A 23,390-nucleotide genomic window follows, 5' to 3' on the forward strand; every position below is an offset into this window, starting at 1 on the left:
AGGCATATCTGAAGTTTAAGTGGACTACACCACAGGAAAAAATGAATTGAACACTTACTGTTAAAAACTTCTTAGGGCCACTACTTCTTTTGGAGTGAGCCACTTGAATGCTGGATATGCTTCATTTTTTGACTTCACCTCAAAATATTGTGATAAAATGGATGGACGGAACAAATGTATCATATATATCACCATGGAGTCCAAAATGTTAAACTAACTCTCTTGTACCGGTTTCCATTACAGAAATTATAATAAATTTTCAAACCGGGTGAAAGGATAATAATTTAAATTATTTACTCCTCCTTAGAAAAACAAACAGGCCCTAAAGTAATTTTAACAATTAAAAGCCATAACCACCCCCAAGTAGGTGAGTTTAGGTCAGAGTAGCGGAGTCATATAACCATAGAGGCTAATAAATATGAAGCTGAGTCGATTGACTCAGTTGGGTATGGAGGTTGAGTTGGGTCATTGGGTAAATGAACAGTGGGCCATAGGTAGCCGAATCCAAGTCAATATCTGAATTAGTAAAAAAGCTGTCCACATGAAAATGTTGAAAATGAAAGGGAATTTAACCTTAATTCAGGGACTAATCATTTGTTATTAACAACAACATCACATGCCCACACATCTCCATCACTCGGCAGATTGGGAGTATCAAAGGCCCCCTCTCATTAGAACATATGGCAGGTACGTTGCCGAGACCGACAAATGTCCGCTCCAACTACAATCCCTCCTCGCCAACTAGCTATCATCCACCCAAATGGCCAGCACTTGTACACGTGGGAGCTTTCCTTACTCTACAAGCAATCCGTTTCTTAGGTGGGTCCCACCATCAGATGAGGCTTCTTTCCTGAACTAATCTCACTGGCTCCCTCTATCGGACAATCCCAGCCACCTAATCAGTGGTTCACATTTAACATCGCGCAGGATCGATCCGGCCCACTAATAAATGAACGCCTTGGATGTTTTTTCACAATGTCCATCTGTTGATCTCACTTTTATTGGGAAATCTAGACCGTTCATATTAACTGAACGGTTAGAACCGTCGTTTGCTCCAATTGCAACAGGTGGCACGACTTGGTCGGCTCCGATTGGCGTGCATGTGTACCCAGCTCGTCCAGCGGATGGGTGTTGTCGCACACGCGTTAGGTGCGGCTGGCCGGATTTCAATCACTTTTTTTTTATCAGAAGGGTTTGGAGATTCGCACAAGTAAAGTTTGAATCGTGAATCTCGGAATACGTGCCAATTTTTGATACAAGGTATAGATCTTCTTCGTTTATCTGGTGGATTCATTTCTCTAAATTCCAATGCCTTAGGTTCAGAATAGTCAAATCATTTGGTGGGCCACTATTACATGAAGAAAATGGACGGTAATTTAGAATTCAGGAAAAATCGTGACAAACATCAACGGTGGATGAGCTTTGTTTTAGTTGCATATTAGTTGAGCAAGGAGTAGTATACTGATAAATCGTCCTGATGTTATATACCGGAAATCTAACGCCTGTGGATGCGATTCATTTCTACAGTTTCTCATCGCGCGAATCGCTTCCGTTTTCTCTTTTTTCACAATATAAAAATCTCACTGTCTTCAACATTCCAACCCTCAAAAGTTTCCTGTGTGTTTCTTCTCTACTCTCTTCCTTCTTCACTCTCTCTCTCTCTCTCTCTCTCTCTCTCTCTCTTTTCTGCATTTTATTTGAGTTTGAGATGGCCGAGGAACTGGACGACGGTGAGTTCTGGCTCCCATCTGAGTTTCTAGCGGACGATATTTTCATGGAGGAGAAGAAAAGGAAGGAAGGGATCGAGAATGGGAGCGGCGTCTACTTCCCTTGCGAGTTCCCATATGAGTTCGACTCGTTCGGGTCGGCACTGAGTTCTCCAGTCGAGTCGGTAGTTGGGTCGACCGAGACGGAGAGTGACGAGGAGGATTACATGGCCGGGTTGTCTCGGCAAATGGCGCATTGCATGCTTCAAGATGCGGAGAAAATCTCTTCCCCTGCACATGGCAATGAAAATCCTAAGGTGTGGCTTTTGGGTTTCTTTCATTTTTCGAAAAATGGTTATGATTTTGGGGAGTTTTTGGTAGATTTGGAGGCGTGGGTTCTTATGATTTCTCTTTTCTTGGAATTTTTTAAAAGACCCTTTGTGGGTTTTCTGGAGAGGGCATTCTTTTTGTTATTTTCAATGATTTTGTTTTTGTTTGAAGGCGGTTTTGGTAGTTTTTGTGGCTTGGGTCTTTTAGAAAATGGTCTTGTTTCGTTTTTTTGGGTGATTTTGTAGGCCTTTGTTTTATTTCTGAGATTTTCTTTGTTGGGGCTTTACGAAAATTCCGAATCTCGTTCTATTTTTGAGATTTTTTATTTCTGCCGTTCCTTTCTGAGGGGCCAGAGATTTGGATTTTTTAGTACTTGGGTTTTGTAAATTAGAATATCAGGTATTGGTTTGTCCTAGATGAGCGTCGAAATTTTCCGGGATTTTATGGTTTTTAAATCATGGGTTTTTTGTATTTTTTGAGGTTTTCATTTCTTGTTTTTTTAAAGGTTTCTGATTATGCTGGCTTTGCTTGTTTGAAGACAAGGGTTATGGCTGGTTCACCACAATCGACCCTTTGTGCGGTTGGCTGCTGGTCAGGACGGAGTCTTGGGTCGAACCGTGGGAACCCGAACGGTACGTCTCAGTTGCCATCGCCCCCTTCCAAAACGTTCGATCGAAAGGGCGACGCTTGGGATTTGCTGTACGCTGCAGCTGGGCAGGTTGTGAGGATGAGGGTGAATGATGAAGGACAGAAATTCCATGGCCAAGGGCTTCTGTCCGCCCCAAGAAAACATATGGCGCCGGAGAAATCACCTCCTGTTGGTTTCTATCCGAATCAAGCTCTCACTCAGCAGCAGTTGCAAAATGCTCGGGTGAGATTTTATTTGTATTGTTTTAAAATAGATTTAAAGCAGGATTTGAGAGGCTTTGGGTCTCATTTGAATGTCTTCGCATTGAGTTTCTGCAGTTTCAGGAGCTGAAGCAACAGCAGCTGTTGAAGCAGCAAGCGGCTGCTGCTTGGGGAAGACAGGGGAAGGCAATGCCTGCAATGCAGCAGCAGCAGTTGCAGAACAGTGCAAGAGCTGTTGGGTTTGACAATGGAAGATACATCCGCCCTTTGGGCTTATCTTCCTCTGCTTGGCCTCCATTGCAGCAGCAGCGGCAAACTGGTTCAGGAATGCGGGCGGTTTTTCTTGGTAACTCCGGTTCGAAGCGGGAGTCCTGCGGAACGGGTGTTTTCCTCCCTCGGAGAGCCGGGAACCCTGCTGAGCCACGCAAAAAAACTGGTGGGTTATTGTAATTTCATTTTTTTTTTTCCCTCAGTCATTGTTTGTTATGGAGCTCTGTATTCACTTCAATCCAATAACCCTTGTGTATTTTGGCTAACGGTGCATTTGGGGTTCAAAAATCATGATATTTGGTGCAACCAAACGCACCGTGATTTGCCCAAAAGAGAAGCTCTGTTCTGTCTTCTTTGTGCATCCGGTTTTTGCGGCTTTTGCCTGCTTATTTGATGTTTGGTTTTATTTATTTGTTTACTTACAATTTTTATAATTCTCGGTTCTTGTGGTTGATTTTTGAATTGATAATAATAAAAAACCCTAGTGTTTTTCTCGACCCAAATGCCAAATTTCCGTTTGAAATCTGTTTCATCTTTGTCGGGTCACATGCTCTTTTGACCCCTTTCTATCACTGTTTTCTCTGTGTTTAACTTCCTGTGTGCTGCTTGTTTGTCTTTTCTGCTATTTTGAATTTTGGGTTTCTCTTCTCATCGATTTTTAATCTTGACAATAAGCAACGCCCAGATGTTTTTCCAATATCTTTACCCAAATACCAAATTCCCATTTCAAATCTCTCTAGTCTCTTGTTTCTTCAGCAAATCCAGCCGTTGATCTTGGTCTTGAAAATTCCTGAAATGCAGCATGCTCGACGGTTCTCCTTCCAGCCAGAGTTGTCCAAGCACTGAACTTGAATCTGGACGAGATGGGAACTGCTCACCCACGCTTTCAAGGTAAGGTATCATCCCACATCTCTTTCATTTCTTTTGAGAAATGGGTTTTCATTTTACCAGACAAAAGTTCTCATTCTCCTCTGTTTTTCTTTGAATAGAATCCAATGCAGTAGCTCGAAACAACATCACCAACAACAACCACCACCACAACAACAACATGATTTCTCAGCAAAAACGTAGTAGCAGCAGCAGCAGCATCAGATACCATCCAGCGACCAACCATGAAAACCTCCTTCCCCAGGAATGGACATATTAACCCCCACCTTTCTTCACTAATCTCTCTCTTTATTAACTGATATGTTTTTTTTGGAAGAAAGAAAAGCCAAGGGTAGGAAAGGAAAAGAAAGGTTATAGGTAGAGTATTAGTAGGTATTCTTCTTCTCTGTTTGATTTTTGGGAGAAGAACAAAAGAAGGAAATGAAAATGTGTTTTGGTAGGAAAGAGAAGGAATAAGTCCTGTTTTTGTTGAAGCTGGGATGGAATGCTGAAAGATGGAAAAAGGGGTATTCAGTGGTGGCTTTTTTGTAATAAGTAAGCCTATATAGTGGTGTTTTCATTTGCAGTTGCTGTCTTTTTTATTTTTATTTTTATTTTTGTAACGGCTCATCTCATCCAACTAGAATAGATGGTCCACTAAGCAGGCCCCACACACATACTAGTCCTGAATCCTCTGTTGCCACTAGTGGCCCACTTGATGATGGATGGAGAAGGGTTGATTTTTGGCCCCCACATACATATGGGCGCCGCTTCGGTGGATCCCCGACCACTAAAGGCATGAGTAAGGACCAACTGTGGGGCCCACCTTCATGTATGTCTTACATTCACGCCGTCCCTCCTTTTTGAGGCTCTCATTTTATAAGGGATTATCTTTCCTGTGGTGCGTCAGGAAACAGTGGTGTGATTGAATACCCATCAAATATGTTGATATGGTCAAAAAGGACCTTGATGTAGGGACCACATTAATATCAGCTTGATACAACACTTTTGTGGGCCATCAAAAAGTTTTTAATGGACCACACATCAGTGGGCCCCACAGTCAGGGATCCACCGTACAAACACTTTTGTGCCTTCCTATTGAAGGGCTCGGATGTGATTAAGCACTAACGGACGGTCAAAAGTAACTAGCAAGAATCAGCGAGAAATGAATGTGATTCATTCGCTTGTTTTTTTGAGGTTTGGGTTTTCCATCATACACACGATGGGTATGGGGCCCATACCTGGTTAGGCAAGGCTTAAAGAGCCTCTGCAATCAGATGATCGAAATGGGTGGGACAGCAATCGAGGAATAGGACAAGGAATAGGCAGCTATCCTCCAATTTAGAGATTGTGGCGTGGTCTTTTAGTGACGTGAACCGTCAGATGAATAGGTTGATGACCCACCCCTTGGGAAGTCTGCTTTGTAGAAAAAGAAGAGTCTGTTCTACTTCACCGATCTCGGCCTGTGCAAATTTTGGGCTTTCTTTGGTATGGTTCCTCTTCTGAATTTTGAGTACATCGCGTCCATCTGATGGTCAGTAGATGGATGCCTGTTGTCATTCGGTGGTGTGATGTTGGTGCATTACATGTCCTATGCACGTTAGAGTCACAGACATGAACGATCTGATTGGCGTGCATGTGTGCCACGTGTACCATGGATGAGTTGGTATACCTGATGCTGGTGCAGCTGTCTTTAGTTCTTCCTTTTTCCGCCATCCACGGCTGGAAGGCGGTGCTCTGTAGCTGGCTTTGCTCCCTGCCCGAGGGGTCTCTCGGTCAGCTTCCCGATACGGAGTCACCTGCCCGAAATGGAATCTGTTGGTGAGTCGCGCCCTTTTCCCTTCGTTTTTTTTTTAAATTTAAAATTTTTTTTTTTTAAATAAATTGAAAAAGCACCGTTTTCGGGTTTATAAAAACTCGGGTACTCCCACGTGCATGCACTTTCAATCGTCCACTTGTAGCATGTAACTGGAGAAAATTAAATCGTTCATACCTGTTGCTTGTTTTGAGTGGGCCATCACGCCAGAAATTAAACTAAATTGACTTCCATGTCGCCGTCCGATTGATTTTACGTGTATTGGACGGTTAGTTTTAATTATAAACCAGAGTTTACCGAAGAAATGGCCGCGTATCCGCCGATAAACCCGTTTCTGAACCGGGGCTTGCAGCTTTAATGTGTCCATCACTTGGAGGTGGGATGGAATTGCATTTGGTCCCCGTGTTGATGGGTTAAGATTAGGCAATTCGGTCCCGTGGAGGATTTCCCCTGATTTTGAAAATCACTATACATGTGGCCCCACATTGATGCATGTATTTCATCCGAGCCATTCATCTATATGTGCCTTTTACAAGTGACATTTCAGTTATATACACCGACATCCATCCCTTGTTAATTTGGTCCATTGATTATAATTCCATCATCAATCCGCCATACATGGTATTTCTAGACATGCATTCGTTACATAATAATATTATTAATCCCATTTAATACAATTCCATATAGGGCTGTACATCGAGTTGAGTTGAAGTGGACCAAGCTTGTCTCAACTTGTCCATGCTATACTCGAATTGGAACTTGGGCTTGAGCTCAACATTGAAGCTTGGCTTGTTTACTAAAGTTGTCGAATCGAGTTCATGTTGAGAGTAGTTCAAATCGAGTTGACTTTACCTTGAGTTAAATCGTACTTGTTCATGTATCAAATTATTATATTTTTGGCTAAAAATTACAAATTAAATATCAATTATATTAAGTCTAAAATATTTCATATGCCACATTACTAATATAAATAAAAAGTGTCACATAAACTTCTATATACTATCATAGTATCAAGAGAATGAGAGAGATAAAGAGGAGCAGAGAGTCGCTGGTCGGCAGAGACGCGACCGGCGGCTAGGCAATAGCGTGCTGGGTGCGGCCGTGTGGGTAGCGACATGCTGGGTGGGTTAAGGGAAAGAAAGAGATGGAGGGTAGGGTCGGGTAGAGTTTGTTTTAATACACACACATACATATAATATAATATTAAAAAATTTAAAAATATTACTCGAGTTTGAGTTTCGAGTCGTTTTGAGTTGAAATGCACCATGTTCGAACTCGGCTTGAAATCAACTTGAGCTTTAGTAAATACACTTGACTCGCCCAAGTCGGCCTTTTAATCCAAGTCAATCCAAGTTGACTCCAGCCCAATCAAGCGGCCTTTTCAGGCTAGCTCAACTCATGTACGATCCTATAATTCTATACCATTTAATCCCATGGACCAAACATGCGGAAAGTGAGGCATGATGGGAGTGAGGCTCATATTGATGTGTTGTATATCCGTGCGGCTCGTCCATTTTGCCAGATCATTATAGGGAATGGCTTAAAAAACAAGGTAGTTCAAAATCTCCCGCAGATCATAGATTTAGTTGATTTCCACTCATTAATTTTTTATTTATTTTATTTTTTTTAAGGGGTCACAAAAGTCTTATCACAGGTTGGACAACAAATAAACATTAATGCATCCCTCATGAAGTTTTAATGTAAGCCTTTAATCACCACCTGTATTGTGGTCCACCTTAAATTTGAATTGTCTCATTTTCTTTAAAACATGCCTTGGAATGAGTTGTAAATTTTTTATACCGCACCCTTTATAATAAGTTGGCAAAATTAATAAACAGTGTGGATATACAACACACATTAAGGGAAGTGAATTGGCTAGTGTATCACACACCATGACTTGGCCGGTGTGTGTCCCTAGAGGACAAGCGCTGGCGCTACTCGAGCTGCTGGCTGTACAAACAGTTCAAAGGTGATAAAGTTACGTGGGCTCCATGATGATGTATTTATTATAATATTTATACAGTTCATCCATTTGGCAAATTATTGTAAAGCATGACTTTAAAAATGAGTGATATCCCAACTTAAGTAGACCACATCACAAATAACAACGGGACAACGATTCTCACTGTTAAAATATTCGCAAGGTTCACTATAATATTTATTTTCCATTCAATATCTCATAAGGTCACATGAAACGGAATGAAGAGGTAAAACACAATCATATTGATCCAAAACTTATCTATCTCCAAAATGGTTTTAATGGTACACTTTCAATCTTCCACTGCTTTTTTTTCATTGTGGTCCACTTCATCTTAAGATAACGTTTTTTTGGCTCAAGCATTACAATGATCTCACTAAATAAGATATAACACATTCCTCATAGGAGGACCCACAGAACTTAGTTACGTTAACACACCGGCCATGGGTGATGTGGTACACTAGTCAATCCGCTTCCTACCACGAACCGTCACATGCGGATGCACGTACCTGTGTCGTGCGAAGGTGGGCGCCGACGCTCATCGAGCTTCGAGTTGCACGAACAGTTTAAAAGAGATCAAAGGTACATTACATGGCTCCTTAATGAATCTACACCATTCACCCATTTAAATGAGATCTTTTCAGAAGCCTAAAATGAGTCGTATCCAAATCTCTCAAGTGAGCATTTTCTCACCGTTAAAACACTCAACATAACGTATATTGTTCATTCAATCTGTTAAACTCATGTGACTCTAAAGGGTTTCAATGGTAGACGTTCAGTCCCCCACTCGTTTTTGCAGTGTGGTCCATTTAAACTATCAATTTGTCTTATTTGTCGGACGAAGCCTTACAACAGGCCTCCCCAAATGGATGGACGGTTTGGATATAACACATACCTCGTGATGGGACCCACGGAACTTGGTGCCGTCCACACACGCCCAATCCGTTGCCGTGCCTCACCCACTAAGCTGTTGCCGTGCCTCACGTAATCGGCGCCCGATTTAGATGGGGTGTGGTCGTAATCGGCGCCCGATCTAGACGGGGCGTGGTTTAAGCTGTGGATGCCACGTGGATAATTTATGAGTGAATGGTGTAAGAGGAGTCAGTAGGTTTCTCTTTGGCGTGAAGTTGAAGCGTAGTGGGCATAGTGGTGTAGATATGGGCGTCGATTGCCCGCAGCGCCCATAAGCTGCGGGGCCCACCGCGATGTATGTATTATATCTTCGCCGTCTATCTCTTTCGCCATCTAGAGAAACAAATATGGGCTTGATCTTAAATTTCTGTTGCACCCGAGAAGTTTGAAATGGTGGGCTTTCAATTCTAACTCTTAGCTGTTATTTGGTCCACTCGAACTTTAGATTTGCCTCATATTTGGATCCTCGTGTTTAAAATCAGCTGGCAAAATGGATGAAAGGAGTGGATGTAATACATTTGTTAGGGTGTATGTTGGACCACACAGCTTGGGGCTGCAGTCAATCCACGTCCTGTGGGAATGGGTTGGGAGTCGGACCCACTTGGAGTGCGTTTCAAGTGAGGGACTCGGTCAGGGGTAGATGATTCGGTCAGATCTCGGTCTGTACCCACTTTGTTTTTCAAAGTAAGGAAAGAGAGAATGTGGCGAGATCCGTCTACCATCTCATTCCCTGTACTGACATGTGTGTGAAAGCTACTAACATGCGTAAAGACTCATTTTACTTACCATGTAGACATCATTCAACTGTATGAGTTGGTCCAACAAAACATCTTTGAGGTCGGTACTATGATGATGTGGCAATTTTGTGTGCCCGCCCCACTATAACATGTGTTATATCTACACAGTTCGTCCATTTTGCAACATCAAGGTGTAAGTAAAACAACAGGCAAATCCAAAGCTGAAGTGGCCAACACCACAAATACAAGTGGAGACAATGATGCCTCCTAATGAAACTCAACCGTGATATTTATTTACTATCTAAATTATTCGTATGGTCACATTGATTGGATAAATGGAAAACACAAACACCAATCCAAAACTTCCGTGGCCCTCAAAAATTTCAATGGTAGATCATTTAATTTTCAATATTTTTTGCGGTCCACTTTAACTTTAGATTTGCCTCATTTTTTAACTTATGTTTAAAATAACATAGCAAAATGAATGGACAATATAGATATAACACATATATTATTGTGGAGTGAACATAACTTTGTCATGTTAACACCATGGAGGTTGGTGGTGTGGGCCATACTATTTAATCCTAGTTCCCCATGCATGTGTGATACCTGCATGCTTCTAGTGAGCTTCTTATCGGATCGGCCAGCGCAAGATAAAGCCTCATCCTGAATATCTTGGGACAAGATCCCCGACTCCGAAGCTCACGGGATCGGACGAAGACTGGAGATAGGCACGATCCTGTCTCCGTGATACCAGGAGAGGATCCCGCACACTATATCAGGAGAAGAATCCTCGTACAAATAAATGCTCCAGCAGCTATAAAAGAAGGACCTCCCTCGTCTGGTAGGGTAAGGCAAAAAATTCTATCTCAAAACCCCTCAATACGCTTAGACCCAGAATCCAGGCCTGACTTTGGCATCGGAGGGTCCCCTGCTTAAGCCAGGGTCTCCTTTGTCCTCTTTTTGTGCAGGTACACGAAGGTCTAAGAGGGCGAACCAGATATTCGCATCAACAGTTTGGCGCCGTCTGTGGGAACCGTACAAAGAAGCCATCTCATACTTCTATATTGAGTTCCATGGTGATGACTAGAAGGACGGTCCCAGAAGAAGATTTGAATGAGATTGCGATTACAGGGCCAGCGGGTCCAGTCGCGGTCCCCGCAGCCCAGAACCCACCTAACAACCGCCAACGAGGAGCGACCAGAACAAGCAACAATCAGCGGGGTCGCGACGATGGGCGGTTGGACAAGGAGGTTCAAGAAATCCGGTCTGATATGAACATGATGAAGCAGATGCTGGAACGAATGTATCAGCAGCAAATGCAGCCACTCCCGCATCCTCAAGGGGAGACAGCGCGCGTTCCGACGGCGGCGGTTGATCCTCAACCTTCCGCGCCGCAGTCTTTGCGGCCGAGCCAACCCCAAGGCGAGTCAGAACCATCTCCAGCGCAGTCGGCCAACGCTTCCCTGCCCCCGACCGATCTTCGACACGAGATAGAGCGAAGAAGGCGCAACCGCCCTTCCATGGAAGGCACGGCCGAGAGCAGTGAACCTTGGAAAGCCGATATTCAAAATTTTAAAAGAGAAGTGCGGGAAGAAATGGCGAAAGAGATGGCAGACATAAAGCATGGCCGGAATATGTACTCGGCCAGATCCGAAGCAAAGGCGTCCCCCTTTGTGGACTCGGTAATGAAGGCTCGGTTGCCCGAGAGGTTTCGCTTACCTCAAATCACTCCTTTCACCGGCAAGACCGACCCGACGGAGCACATCGAATGCTTTAGAACCTATATGGAGCTCCACGATGCCTCGGATGCAGTGATGTGTCGGGCCTTTTCTCTTACATTGGCCGATGTAGCTCGACTTTGGTTCAAGCAGTTGAAACCAAAGTCCATCGGCTCATTCGTTGAGTGAGCAACGCCTTCCTCACAAACTTCATCGGCGGAAAAAGAAATTGAAGCCCCCTGCACATTTGAACAACATAGTTCAAAAGCAGGGAGAGCTATTGAAAGATTATATCAAGCGTTTCAATTTCGAATCCCTTCAGGTTCGAAAACATTCAGAAGAAACGGCTCTCAATGCGCTCATGCAAGGAGTTAGAGATAAGTCATTCCTGGCATCTCTAGACAAAACTCCGCCTGATACTCTGGCAGAATTTATGGCACGGTCAGATAAGTATGCAAACGCCGAAGAAACGCGAATTCTGCGTGAAACCAAAACTTTGGTCAAAGAGTCGGCCAAAAAGGAAGCCGACTCGGCCGGAGGAAGGAAACGCAAGGATGATCAAGCGCATGATGAGCGAAGGTCAGGTAAACGGCCAGATCGAAGATTTTCCATATATACCCCCCTGAACAAGACTCAGGAACAGGTATTGATGGAAATCAAAAGCGAAGGCTTTGTCAACTGGCCCAGTAAGCTCAGGAGTAATCCTAATCGGCGGGACAAGGATAAATACTGCCATTATCACCGTGATCACGGGCATAACACAAGTGATTGCCGACACCTAAAGGAAGAGATCGAACGACTCATAAGGGACGGCCGACTCAAAGAGCATGTGGTTAAAGCTGGGGTAGCTGAGGGACGTCCGACCGAGAGTCAGCCTATGGAAGAAATCCGGACAATTATCGGCGGCCCGCGAGGTGGAGGCGACTCAAACAATGCTCGAAGGAATCACGCGAGGAAGCTCAGTCAGCCTAAATCCGAGCTTATGATTATAGATCGGCCACCAAAGGAGAAGAAAAGGGAAAGATATTGCATCTCGTTTACAGAGGAAGATGCCCGAGGTATCTATCACCCCCACGATGACGCATTGATTGTCACCCTGACTATCGCTAACCGAAAAGTGTTAGAATACTCGTCGATACGGGGTCATCTGCAGACGTGTTGTTTACTCAGGCGTTCGACAAAATGGGGATCGAACGATCCATGCTACGCCCAGTTCGGACCCCGTTAATCGGTTTTTCCGGAGGACAAGTACTGCCCGAAGGGATTGTCTCGTTACCACTCACTGCTGGTAGTGCCCCACATCAGACGACGATGATGGTCGAATTCTTGGTCGTCGATCAACCCTCAGTATACAACGCAATACTCGGCCGACCTTCATTGAGTCTCCTCCAGGCCGTGGTATCCACATACCATCTTTCACTGAAATTTTCGACTGAGTCGGGAGTAGGAATTGTCAAAGGAGACCAACAAGATGCGAGGCGTTGTTACATGATAGCTGTAAAAACCATCGACAAAAATTCGATCAACATATCAACGATCGAATCATTGGACCCCCGGGCGAGAATCATGAACGAGGGCAACCGGCCGAAGATCTTATCTCGATCCCCTTGGTCGAAAGCAGATGGATCCAAGAGCGGTGCGAATTAGCTCGTCCTTACGGTCCCCCTTGAAAGAAAAGGCGATAGCCCGCTCGTAGGTACGCCGACGTATTTGCCTGGTGTCATGAAGATATGCCCGGGATCGACCCCTCTGTGATGACTCACCGACTCAACATCGATCCGTCGTATCGACCGATCCGACAGAAGCGACGACCGCTCGGCCCTGAACGATACGCTATCATTGAAGAAGAAGTCAATAAACTCCTCCAGGCTAATTTCATAGAAGAAATACACTATCCAGAATGGGTCGCGAATGTCGTGCTTGTAAAGAAATCCAACGGGAAGTGGCGAGTCTGTATTGACTATACTGACTTAAATAAAGCCTGCCCGAAGCTTTCCGCTTCCGAGGATAGACCAGCTGGTAGATAGTACCGCCGGACATGAGCTCCTTAGCTTCATGGATGCTTATTCAGGGTATAATCAAATTGCAATGCATAAAACAGATAAATCAAAAACTACCTTTGTCACCGACAAAGGCCTTTATTGTTACCGAGTGATGCCATTTGGTCTGGAGAATGCCGGCGTAACTTATCAAAGATTAGTTAACAAAATCTTTGCTCGGCTTATTGGCCGAACCATGGAAGTATACATTGACGACATGCTCGTCAAAAGTATACACGCGGCAGATCATATGAATGATTTGGAAGAAATGTTTCTCATCCTACGGAAGTTTCGGATGAAGCTGAATCCGAGTAAATGTGCTTTTGGGGTGGGCTTTGGAAAGTTCCTCGGTTTCTTGGTTAGTCAGCGAGGAATAGAGGCAAACCCTGAGAAGATAAAGGCTTTGATTGATATGGAATCCCCTAAGACCATTAAGGACATCCAAAGGTTGACTGGACGAGTCGCAGCACTTAATCGGTTCCTATCCAGAGCCACGGACAAATGTCTCCCTTTCTTCAAACAGTTGAAAGGAAGACAAACAATGGGTTGGACGGAAGAATGTGAAGCGGCATTCCAACAATTAAAATCATATCTCGGTTCTCCACCTCTCTTATCAAAACCCGAATCAGGGGAGTCCCTGCTCCTTTACCTAGCAGCATCCGAGGCAGCGGTTAGCTCGGCTTTGATACGAGAATCCGAAGGAAAGCAACTGCCGGTTTATTACGTCAGCAAAGCGTTATTGCCAGCAGAAACGAGATACCCAAGCTTGAAAAAAGTGGCCTTGGCTTTAATAACTTCCTTTCGCCGACTCAGGCCGTATTTCTATACCCATACCATCATCGTGATGACCGATCTTCCGCTTCGCCAGGTATTGCAGAAACCAGAAGCTTCCGGCCGACTCACGAAGTGGGCTATCGAACTGAGTGAGTTTGACATTCAATACAGACCGAAGGCAGCAATCAAAGGGCAAGCCGTAGCTGATTTTATTGCCGAGGGTACACCACCAACCGAACTCCCGGTCAACGATATGCCAAAGGATGTTGCAGTTCCAGCAACGACCACTCCCCCGACCCTTACCTGCCCTATTCCCTGGAGACTGTTTGTCGACGGTTCTTCCAACTCGAAGGCAAGTGGGGCCGGGGTTGTGCTGGAGACCCCCGATCATACCTATATACAGTATGCCTTACGACTTGGATTCCAAGCGTCGAACAATACAGCAGAATATGAAGCATTGTTACTCGGCCTCCGACTCGCCGCTAGCATGGAAGTCACGCACCTAAATGTTTTCAGCGATTCTCAGTTGGTTGTTAATCAAGTTACCGGTATATACCAGACACGGAAAGAACAGTTAAGAGCATACATGAAGAAAGCGAAAGAACTTATCAATGGATTTCAACTCTGTCGTGTCACTCGGATCCCTCGAACAGAAAACGGCAAAGCCGATTTATTAGCAAAGCTCGCCTCCGCCGATGTAGATGATATACCCAGGTCCGTCCCTGTCGAATACGTCGATAAGCCGAGTATAAATGAACCAATTAGCGAGGCCATCAATACAATCGACTCGGAACCATCCTGGACCGATCCGATCCGCCAATACCTTGACAAAGGAAAGCTGCCTGAAGATCGTGCCGAGGCTCGACGAGTTAAGATTCGGGCCTCCCGTTACACCATACTCAATGGAACCCTTTATAAGAAAGGGTACTACGCCCCGTTGCTACGGTGCCTCAAACCCAGTGAGGCGAACTATGTATTACGTGAAATCCATGAAGGAATCTGCGGAAACCACTCTGGAGGGTGATCTCTCGCCCACAAGGTTCTACGACAGGGATATTACTGGCCCACTATCCAATACGACGCTCGCAAGCTCGTCCAAAAATGCGACAAATGTCAACGGTTCGCGACAATTCCGAGGCAAGCCCCGAGGCACCTATGATCGGTCCCTGGCCCTTCGCACAGTGGGGTGTCGACATCATAGGTCCACTCCCTATGGGAAAAGGTCAGACCAAGTTTGCTGTGGTAGCAGTGGATTATTTTACAAAATGGGCCGAGGCAGAGCCATTAGCTAAAATAACCGAGCAGAAAATCACCGAGTTTGTGTGGAAAAATATTATCTGCCGATTCGGAGTACCCCGTACCATTATTACAGACAATGGAAGGCAATTTGATAATAGAAGCTTTCGCGAGATGTGCGACAACCTCGGAATCAGAAACGTCTATTCTTCGCCTCATCATCCTCAAACTAACGGACAAGTAGAAGCGGTTAACAAGATTATCAAGCAACATTTACGGACCAAGCTTGACCGGGCCAAAGGAGCATGGGCCGAAGAGCTCCCAAAAATTCTCTGGGCTTACCGAACTACAGCTCGAACCGCCACAGGAGAAACGCCCTTTTCACTCGCGTATGGCTCGGAAGCCGTCACTCCCGTTGAAATCGGATTACCCTCGGCTCGAGTCACTTCGTTCAATACGGAAGAAAATGAAGAACTCCTTGCACTCGGGCTCGACCTTCTGGACGAACAAAGGGAAGTGGCGCGGCTGCGCACGGAGGCACGACAACGACAAGTGGCTCGGTTCTACAATACCCGAGTTAAGATCAGGAGGTTTCGAATGGGAGATATGGTTCTCCGAAAAGTATTTTCCAATACCAAGGAATTTGGATCGGGTACGTTGGGACCCAATTGGGAAGGACCCTATATCGTCTCGGGCACCATCCGACCAGGAACGTATCGGCTAGAAGATCTAAACGGACAATCATTGCCTCATCCTTGGAACGCTGAGCACCTCAAGATTTACTATCCTTAGCTCGGTACTCAATGTTTAAAAACTCTGAACTAAGAAAGATTGAAGCCAAGTCAAATGAATAAAACTAAGTGTTTTCTTTCATTCATCAACCACATGCGAGTACAACATGTGAATACATCGATTTAAAAAAAAATACAAGGGGCCCTGGTTACTGTCCTCCGGTAGGAACGGTACCCGAAGCATTCTCACATGTACCGGCCTCATCCCCAGTAGTGACTTCAGCAGCGGCGTCCGGATTCTCGGATTCCGAGGCTCCTCCTCCCTCGATTTCTGAGAGATCAAGGTCAGGAAAAGATTTCTTTATGTCTTTGACACATTCCAGATATCCGCTTTGGAACAAGCGATCCCTCTCATCCTCGAACTCCGGACTCGAGGAAAGCTTGGACGGCTTGGTCCCTAGCCTTCTCGGCCTCCCGAGTCTTCTCGTTGGCCTGCGAATATGTTCCGCCGCCTCAAGCTTAGCCCGAGCCAAGTCATCTGCACAAGAGCATGGGCTGCGAGAACTCGTCGGTTCTCTTCTTCACTGGATAGGAGAGCCAATACTCGAGTAACCTCGGCTTGCACTTCATCAAGGGCTTTCTGGAGGAAGCCGCCTCTGCCTTTGCGTCTTCGGCAGCTTTCCGGCAGGGCCGCCTCGCCCATGAGAATGCCGACCCGAGTTTCGGCATCCTCGCGTCGCCCTTCGGCTTCCGACAAAGTCTGCAGCCGATGAGTCGAAGATAACTCTTTCTTGGCCTTAATCAAGCAGGGAGCGAGTTTAAAAAGCACCCTTGCTGCATGGCCGACGGTTTGCGACGAAGGAGCTTGTAAAGGCTGATGAACTCTTTTTCGCCCCCATGGGCTAAGGCCCGAGGAACCATCCCCGACACCACCTTCTGCAGGACGGACGGCCCTTCTTGGCTCGTTTCCTCCCCTCTGGAGGATGCAGTCCTCGTCTCTTCTTCCTCTCTGGAAGATGCGGCCCTAGCCTCTTCCTCCTGTCTCGGAACATCCGTCGCAACATGTCCCGAGTCGGGTGCCGCCTGAGGTTCCGAGGCTGCGACCACCGTCGCTTCCACCCTTTCTTCCGGGTCAGAAATTACGACGACTGAAGGGGCGGAAGAACTCGCAGGCTCCTTCTCTTTCCGCACCACTCTTTGCCTCTTCGGCGGCTGAGGCTCCGACAGGAGAACTGATCGCGGAGGGGCCTTTAGCTTCGTAACCGCCCTAAGAGGAGGACGAGCTCCAGTCATTTCCGAGGGAGCCGGTTCGGGAGCAATCCTAAGATTGGGTCGAGCTTCGGGCAAATCTAAAAAAAAAAAAAAACGAAGTAAGTCAGGGAAAAGTCAGAAGATGCATGAAGATACATTTTCAATTACCTGTGACGGCCGAGTCTAGACCTGCGAGATGAAGACGCTCCGGCTGTAAAAGCACCTTCCAGGACCTATCTGCTGGATCCAACGCCCTCAACTCTTTGATCCGAGCTGAAGCACTGGAGCCGAGCTTTGGCCGCTTCTTCGGAATATCTGCCAGACACAAGCCCGTCAGACTCAGAATATTACAAAAATAAAGAAGGGCAAGAGAGAAGACCCAAGTCACCTGCTCTCTGGAACGCCCGAGGAACACGAGTCTCACTGGACCAGGACTCAGCCGACTCCCAGCGACCACATGCCCAAAACCAACGTTCTCTCCAATGTTTGTTGGAAGTGGGAGGGTCAGTTATTAGGGAGCCGCCTCCGCCCCGCCAAGCAGCGAAGATATAAAAGCCGGGGTAGTTCGGGTTCACGCGCACTTGGTACAAGTGGAGAAACTCGTCGACTGTTAGCAGCGGCTGTTCCATCTCAGCCCACAACACCGCACACCCGAATAAGTCCCATTCGGAACTATTTGCCCCGGGGCAATCTGAATACGAGATAAAACTCCCCGGACAATGGCCTGAAGGGGCAGGCGCAAGCCGCATTGCATTGAGACTTGGTAGATCGCGACCGCCCCAGCAGGAGGATGATCCGGCAAGTCATTCGGACGGGGAGAAAAGTGATAACAGATTAGGGGATGTGATAACCGATTCGGAGTCTGTCTAAATCCGCCTCAGTTAAAACTGAAGGACCCGGGCCGCTTAGATCATCCCCAGATCCTTCTCATTCAGAATATGAGTGTGCCGACTCATCAACAGGAACCGACCCAGAGGTTCCCTCGGCAATCAACATTTCCTCTTCTTCCTCCTCTTCTTCCTCCATGCCCCTTGGAAAGTTAGGCCTTCCCGGGCGGGTTAATAAAGACGACCCACCACGAGAAGGATCAACGGAAGCAGGGCGTTCCGCCGGAGCTTCAGTGACCCTCTCAGAAAGAAAAGCAGCGTTCGCATCAACTGCTATCTCTGTCAGGAAGGAAGGCGATTCCGCAACATTTCAAAAACGTTGTGCTTCACCTTCATCTCCGGAAACTCCCTCCTGGGGACTTCGAGACCCTCTAGCCGCCATTATCGCTAAATAAAGAGGAAGGAGAGACTCACCGGAGGAAGAAAGGAAAACGGAAATGGCGAAAGGAGGCGCTGGCAAAGAAAGAGGAAAGGAAGAAGACGAAAGACCGAAAAAGCTCCAAAGGAAAAGCAAAGCGGGAATGGCAATAGAAGTTCGAAATGCGGGACCCCCACCATTTTATAAGATTGCCATGTGGCGGAAGCAATTAATGGGGAAATGATTCGACGCTTGCATTGACTCCCCCACTCGACACGTGGCGCACGTCTACTGACGACAATAATGCCCTTGCTACGTGTCCAACCCTCATTGGCGGGGTGAGCGATTTGACGGCTGACGGCGCATGCGATGTCAGAAACTGAACCGTCTCCCGTCAAAGGCGACACAGAATGCATTAAATGACTACTTATTGTCTCGGACTGAGCTATGAACCGACTCAAAACTCGCTACTCCTAAGTGTCATATGAAACACACGGAGTAAGGGGGCTTACTGTTGGGGACAAAAGATACGGAGTTCGGAGACTCGAACTTTATACCTCGGGTCGCCAAAGGATGTGTCAGATCCGAGGCATGGTTTACTGAACCGAGACAGAAGTTGAGTCGGCTCGGACTACACATCAGCAATCCGGGCATGCATCGGGCCGATCTTCTTATCGGATCGGCCAGCGCAAGATAAAGCCTCATCCCGAATATCTTGGGACAAGATCCCCGACCCCGAAGCTCACGGGATCGGACGAAGACTGGAGATAGGCACGATCCTGTCTCCGTGATACCAGGAGAGGATCCCGCACACGATATCAGGAGAAGAATCCTCGTACAAATAAATGCTCCAGCAGCTATAAAAGAAGGACCTCCCTCACCTTGAGAGGTACGAAAAAGAACTTCTATCTCAGAACCCCTGAATACGATTAGACCCGGAATCCAGGCCTGACTTTGGCATCGGAGGGTCCCCCGCTTAAGCCAGGGTCTCCTTTTTCCTCTTTTGGTGCAGGTACACGAAGGTCTAAGAGGGTGAACATAGCAAAATGAATGGACAATATAGATATAACACATATATTATTGTGGAGTGAACATAACTTTGTCATGGTAACACCATGGAGGTTGGTGGTGTGGGCCACACTATTTAATCCTAGCTCCCCATGCATGTGTGAGACCTGCATGCTTCTAGTGAGACCCACTATGATAACAACGTCCCAAGAGTATGGTTTCTACTGTTCCATATAATTTTTTATTTTTATTTAAAAAAAAAAAACATTTACATCCATTCAAAAACCTCTAAATTCTTGTGGTGGCTGATGAATGATCGGATTAACCTTATTTTTGAACCGTCCTCAATGTCCTTTTTCATGGTTGATGATCTTTTTAGACATAGGCCTCCAAGTAAGGTTGCAGAGAGTTGTTTCTGTAACACTTGTGAAGGATTAACCAATGAAAAGCATTGTCGTTAATATAATATGTTAAGGCCAGATCCACCGCAGCCTATATTTGTAGGCTAAGATTTTTTAAACTTTTTAAAAGGCTATTATTCGTCCATCACATTCTAACCGTCCATCACGTGCATCCTCTTGTATTCTCCCTGGCCTCCAAAACTCACATGGGCCACACTATGTAAATTCATACTGAAAACCTCCAACTCTTTCATGTCGTGGAGTGGTCAGGAGAACATAAGAAAGGACACATGATACATGGATTAATCATATGGGAGTGGATTGCGAACTGAATAAGCGACTAAAGAGTACTGTGTAAACTCTGTGAGGTCCATCTGTTTTTACGTATTATTTTGGATTATGATCCTAAAATTGAAGCATATCCAAAGATATAGTGGACCACACCACAGGAAACAGTTGGGATAATGAGGTCCACTGTTTGAAACGTTCCCAAACCCTAACGTGATTTTTCTTTGTCAGCTAACCTGTTTGACATGGATGAAGGGAAATACAAATATCAGCTTGATTCGAAACATCTATTCTCAGGAAAGTTTTCAACTGTAGATTGACAATTCACAATGCTTCATGTGATGTGGTCCACTTGAAATTTGGATTTCATTTAATTTTAGGATCATGGTCTAGAATGTTTTAAAATGCGTAATTGATAAAATGGATGGATGATATAAATAATACACATACATCATGGTGGGCCCCACAATCTTTATTGGTTAGCTTAACGCAGAACACAATGATGGCCGTTCATCACCATGTTTTAGATGGTGGGATACGCCTTCCTTACACTTGGCACGCATGCATGTATGGTTGTTTCTCAAGTGGGATGGGGCCTTGCACAAAAATCACACCAATCCAGCAATCGGAACTTTGCTACCCTATGGCCTGTGATTCTTGGATTTGTGGTCCATCTGTAATCAGGTAAACGATTTGGACGGTTCGGATTGCAATGCAACTCTGCTATGTTGGTGATTGAGTTACCATTCTAAGTGAATCATCACAGAGGTATAGTCTGATACTCTGATGCTTTGGTGAGGCAAGGCCCTACAACAAATATATATACGTGTAGGCCACCTGCTGATCTAGACCGTTCATTTTGTGTTTCCATGATATACAGGTGGCACTCCTTAAACCTCCCATTCACAGTAATTACAACTATCCATTTAAATTGGATGGCTGTAGCTGCTCTGTCGGGAGATACGTGGATATTGCCCATCCAACCAGATCAACCGCTAATTAGCTTGGAGAAATGTGGCTCCTACCTGTATAATATACAGGTCTATCTCACTATATTTTTGAGAAAGGTTCCACGGCTAACTACTTGTACCTTAGTTGTATAGTACTTTTATCATGATAGACATGGAGCATTCATCTTTGGGCCCCACCACTGATGGGCCATTTCACAAATTTCACTAACAAAATACCTTGAATGTGTAGATTGTAGGCTTTCTGCCCGTGGTGTGTTCCACCTGAGCTTTGTATGGAGATGATTCTAGGGATGAACGGTGAAAGTGAGTAGTCGCGACGGATGCACGATTGGATTCCATGTATACATCACAGGTGGGGGCCACACGGTTCCGACATATGGCGATTACCAATTTTCCATTCGTTGGAACGCATGTGATCATTCCCCTATATGCGGATCGTCATCCAGCTGATGTTATTTACTGTGCACGTGTGATCATTGCATGGACCAACTAGTAGTGGTCCTGATCTTGTACGTGTGTAGCACATGTACGGAGATAAAGTTTAAGTTCCTGCGTACTTCACCTCTAGGGCTGTTCACGAGTTGAGCTAGCTCGAAAAACTCGCTCAATTATGCTCGAGTGAGCTTAGATTAACTTGGCTTGAAGCCAATTCCAACGGAGTCAAGCTAATTATGTGAAGTTCGAGTTGAGTTCAACGGGGGAGCATTTCAACTCAACTCGACTCAAAGCTTGAACTAGAACTCGACTATATATATATAAGTTTTAAGTTTTAACTTAAAAAAAAAAAAAAAAAAAAACCTAGAGTCTTTACCTGTTTGCATGCACTCCCTTTCCCTTTCCTTTTCTCTTTCTTCTCTTTCGCTACCCGCTGCTAACCACACGCTCGCCCGGACCACCAGCACCAGCTTTCATTTCAGTTCCACAATAGTATGATTTCAATCTAGTGATATCTACTTCTTGGGTGAGAAACCATTTCTTTTATAGTACTTGGATTTCTGCTGGTGGAAGAAGATCAAGAACAGATCGATTCTTACTGGTTCTCTCATCCGATTCGAAGCTTTATTTAGTTTTTTCATCAGGTTTTGCTTTGATTTGCTTAAATTTTTTGAATTTTTCATCAATGGAGGAGGATCAAGAATAAAATCCATTACTCTCTCACCCAATAAGCTTGAGCTCGACTCGAACTCGACTTGACAACTTTGGCAAACAAGCCAAGCTTCAATATTGAGCTTGAGTACAGTATGAACAAGTTGAGCCGAGCTTGGCCCACCTCGACTCGATGCCCACCTATACTTTTTAACTTGCTCCAAGATGAGTGTGTAATTTTACTTAGTAAATCAGTCAAAAAATGTTTGACTCAAATTTATAGGCCTCACCATGATGTATATAATATATTTGTGTTGTGTAACTGTTTTATTAGAATATTTTAGAATGTGAGCTGAAAAATATGAAAGATCCAACACTCAATTGGCCCACGTGAAGGAAACAATGGACTTAATTTATCTACCATTGAAAGTTGATTCTTTTAATGGGCCCACATTGAGGTTTATTCACCGTCTTACCTGGTCAGAGGGTTACATAGACATGGATAAGTGAAAAACATAAATATAAGCTTGATCTAAAACTTCTAAGGGCCTTAAGAAGTTTTTAATGGTAGGCATTCGATTCTCACGATTTCATGTGGTGTGGTCCACTTGAGCTTTGGATTTGCCTAATTTTTGGGCTCATCCCTTAAATTCAGTTTGCATAATGAATGGATGGTGTGGATAATCAACACAGATTACGCTGGGCCCATATTTATTTTGCAAATTTCTCCACCTAAGTGTTTAAAAACTAACTGGTCAAGTCGAAAGATGCAGTAATTACCTTGGTAAATAATGATTAGTCATTTACAAGGTAATTACAGTTTCTACTCTAATACACATGGTATGCTTGTGACCTTTATTTGTACAAGGTGGGCCCATGTTTCAGGAATCCAGATATTTGTTGAAATGGAAATTAAGCGGCCACGAGCCTTGAAACACCATATTTTCAGGCCATAGGATCTAAACGGTGTGGCCCACCTGATGATAAGCTATGATCTGTCAAATATGTTCCATATCTGCGTGCGCTTGCGTGTGAAACTTCTAATTGATTTTGCAGAAGTGAAGAAGATTTACGGCAGTTTACAACTTCAATTTTTATGGTGATGATCTTTAAATGGCTGTATGGAAGGGCTATTTTGTGGATGATGTTTGCTAGATTACATGCCATTGTATTG

At 45.0% G+C, this 23,390-nt stretch overlaps 1 protein-coding gene across 7 annotated transcripts; it reads left to right on the forward strand.

Moving 5' to 3' along the window:
• The first annotated feature begins 1,608 nt into the window (after window positions 1-1,608).
• On the forward strand, window positions 1,609-4,608 carry LOC131243863 (uncharacterized). 7 transcript variants are annotated; one of them, XR_009170207.1, is made up of 5 exons: window positions 1,609-2,023; window positions 2,542-2,907; window positions 3,003-3,321; window positions 3,896-4,046; window positions 4,145-4,204. XR_009170207.1 is itself a non-coding variant. In XM_058243484.1 (5 exons), the coding sequence occupies exons 1-5, from the start codon at window positions 1,709-1,711 to the stop codon at window positions 4,157-4,159; spliced, it is 1,110 nt and encodes a 369-aa protein (XP_058099467.1). In that variant the 5' UTR covers window positions 1,611-1,708; the 3' UTR covers window positions 4,160-4,308. The 7 variants fall into 7 exon arrangements, 3 of the variants coding, with proteins under 3 accessions (XP_058099467.1, XP_058099465.1, XP_058099466.1); XR_009170205.1 differs by having other exon boundaries at window positions 3,912-4,046; XR_009170208.1 differs by having other exon boundaries at window positions 3,896-4,051; window positions 4,145-4,199.
• The last annotated feature ends 18,782 nt before the right edge of the window (window positions 4,609-23,390 follow it).

The sequence above is a fragment of the Magnolia sinica genome, chromosome 4, assembly GCF_029962835.1.
Source record: "Magnolia sinica isolate HGM2019 chromosome 4, MsV1, whole genome shotgun sequence".
Lineage (NCBI taxonomy): Eukaryota > Viridiplantae > Streptophyta > Magnoliopsida > Magnoliales > Magnoliaceae > Magnolia > Magnolia sinica.

Coding starts and splice junctions, on each gene's coding strand:
- LOC131243863 (XM_058243482.1), top strand. CDS start 1,709: ATGGCCGAGGAACTGGACGACGGTGAGTTCTGGCTCCCATCTGAGTTT. Junction 2,908..3,002: donor AGCAGTTGCAAAATGCTCGG/GTGAGATTTTAT, acceptor GAGTTTCTGCAG/TTTCAGGAGCTGAAGCAACA. Junction 4,047..4,144: donor TGCTCACCCACGCTTTCAAG/GTAAGGTATCAT, acceptor TTCTTTGAATAG/AATCCAATGCAGTAGCTCGA.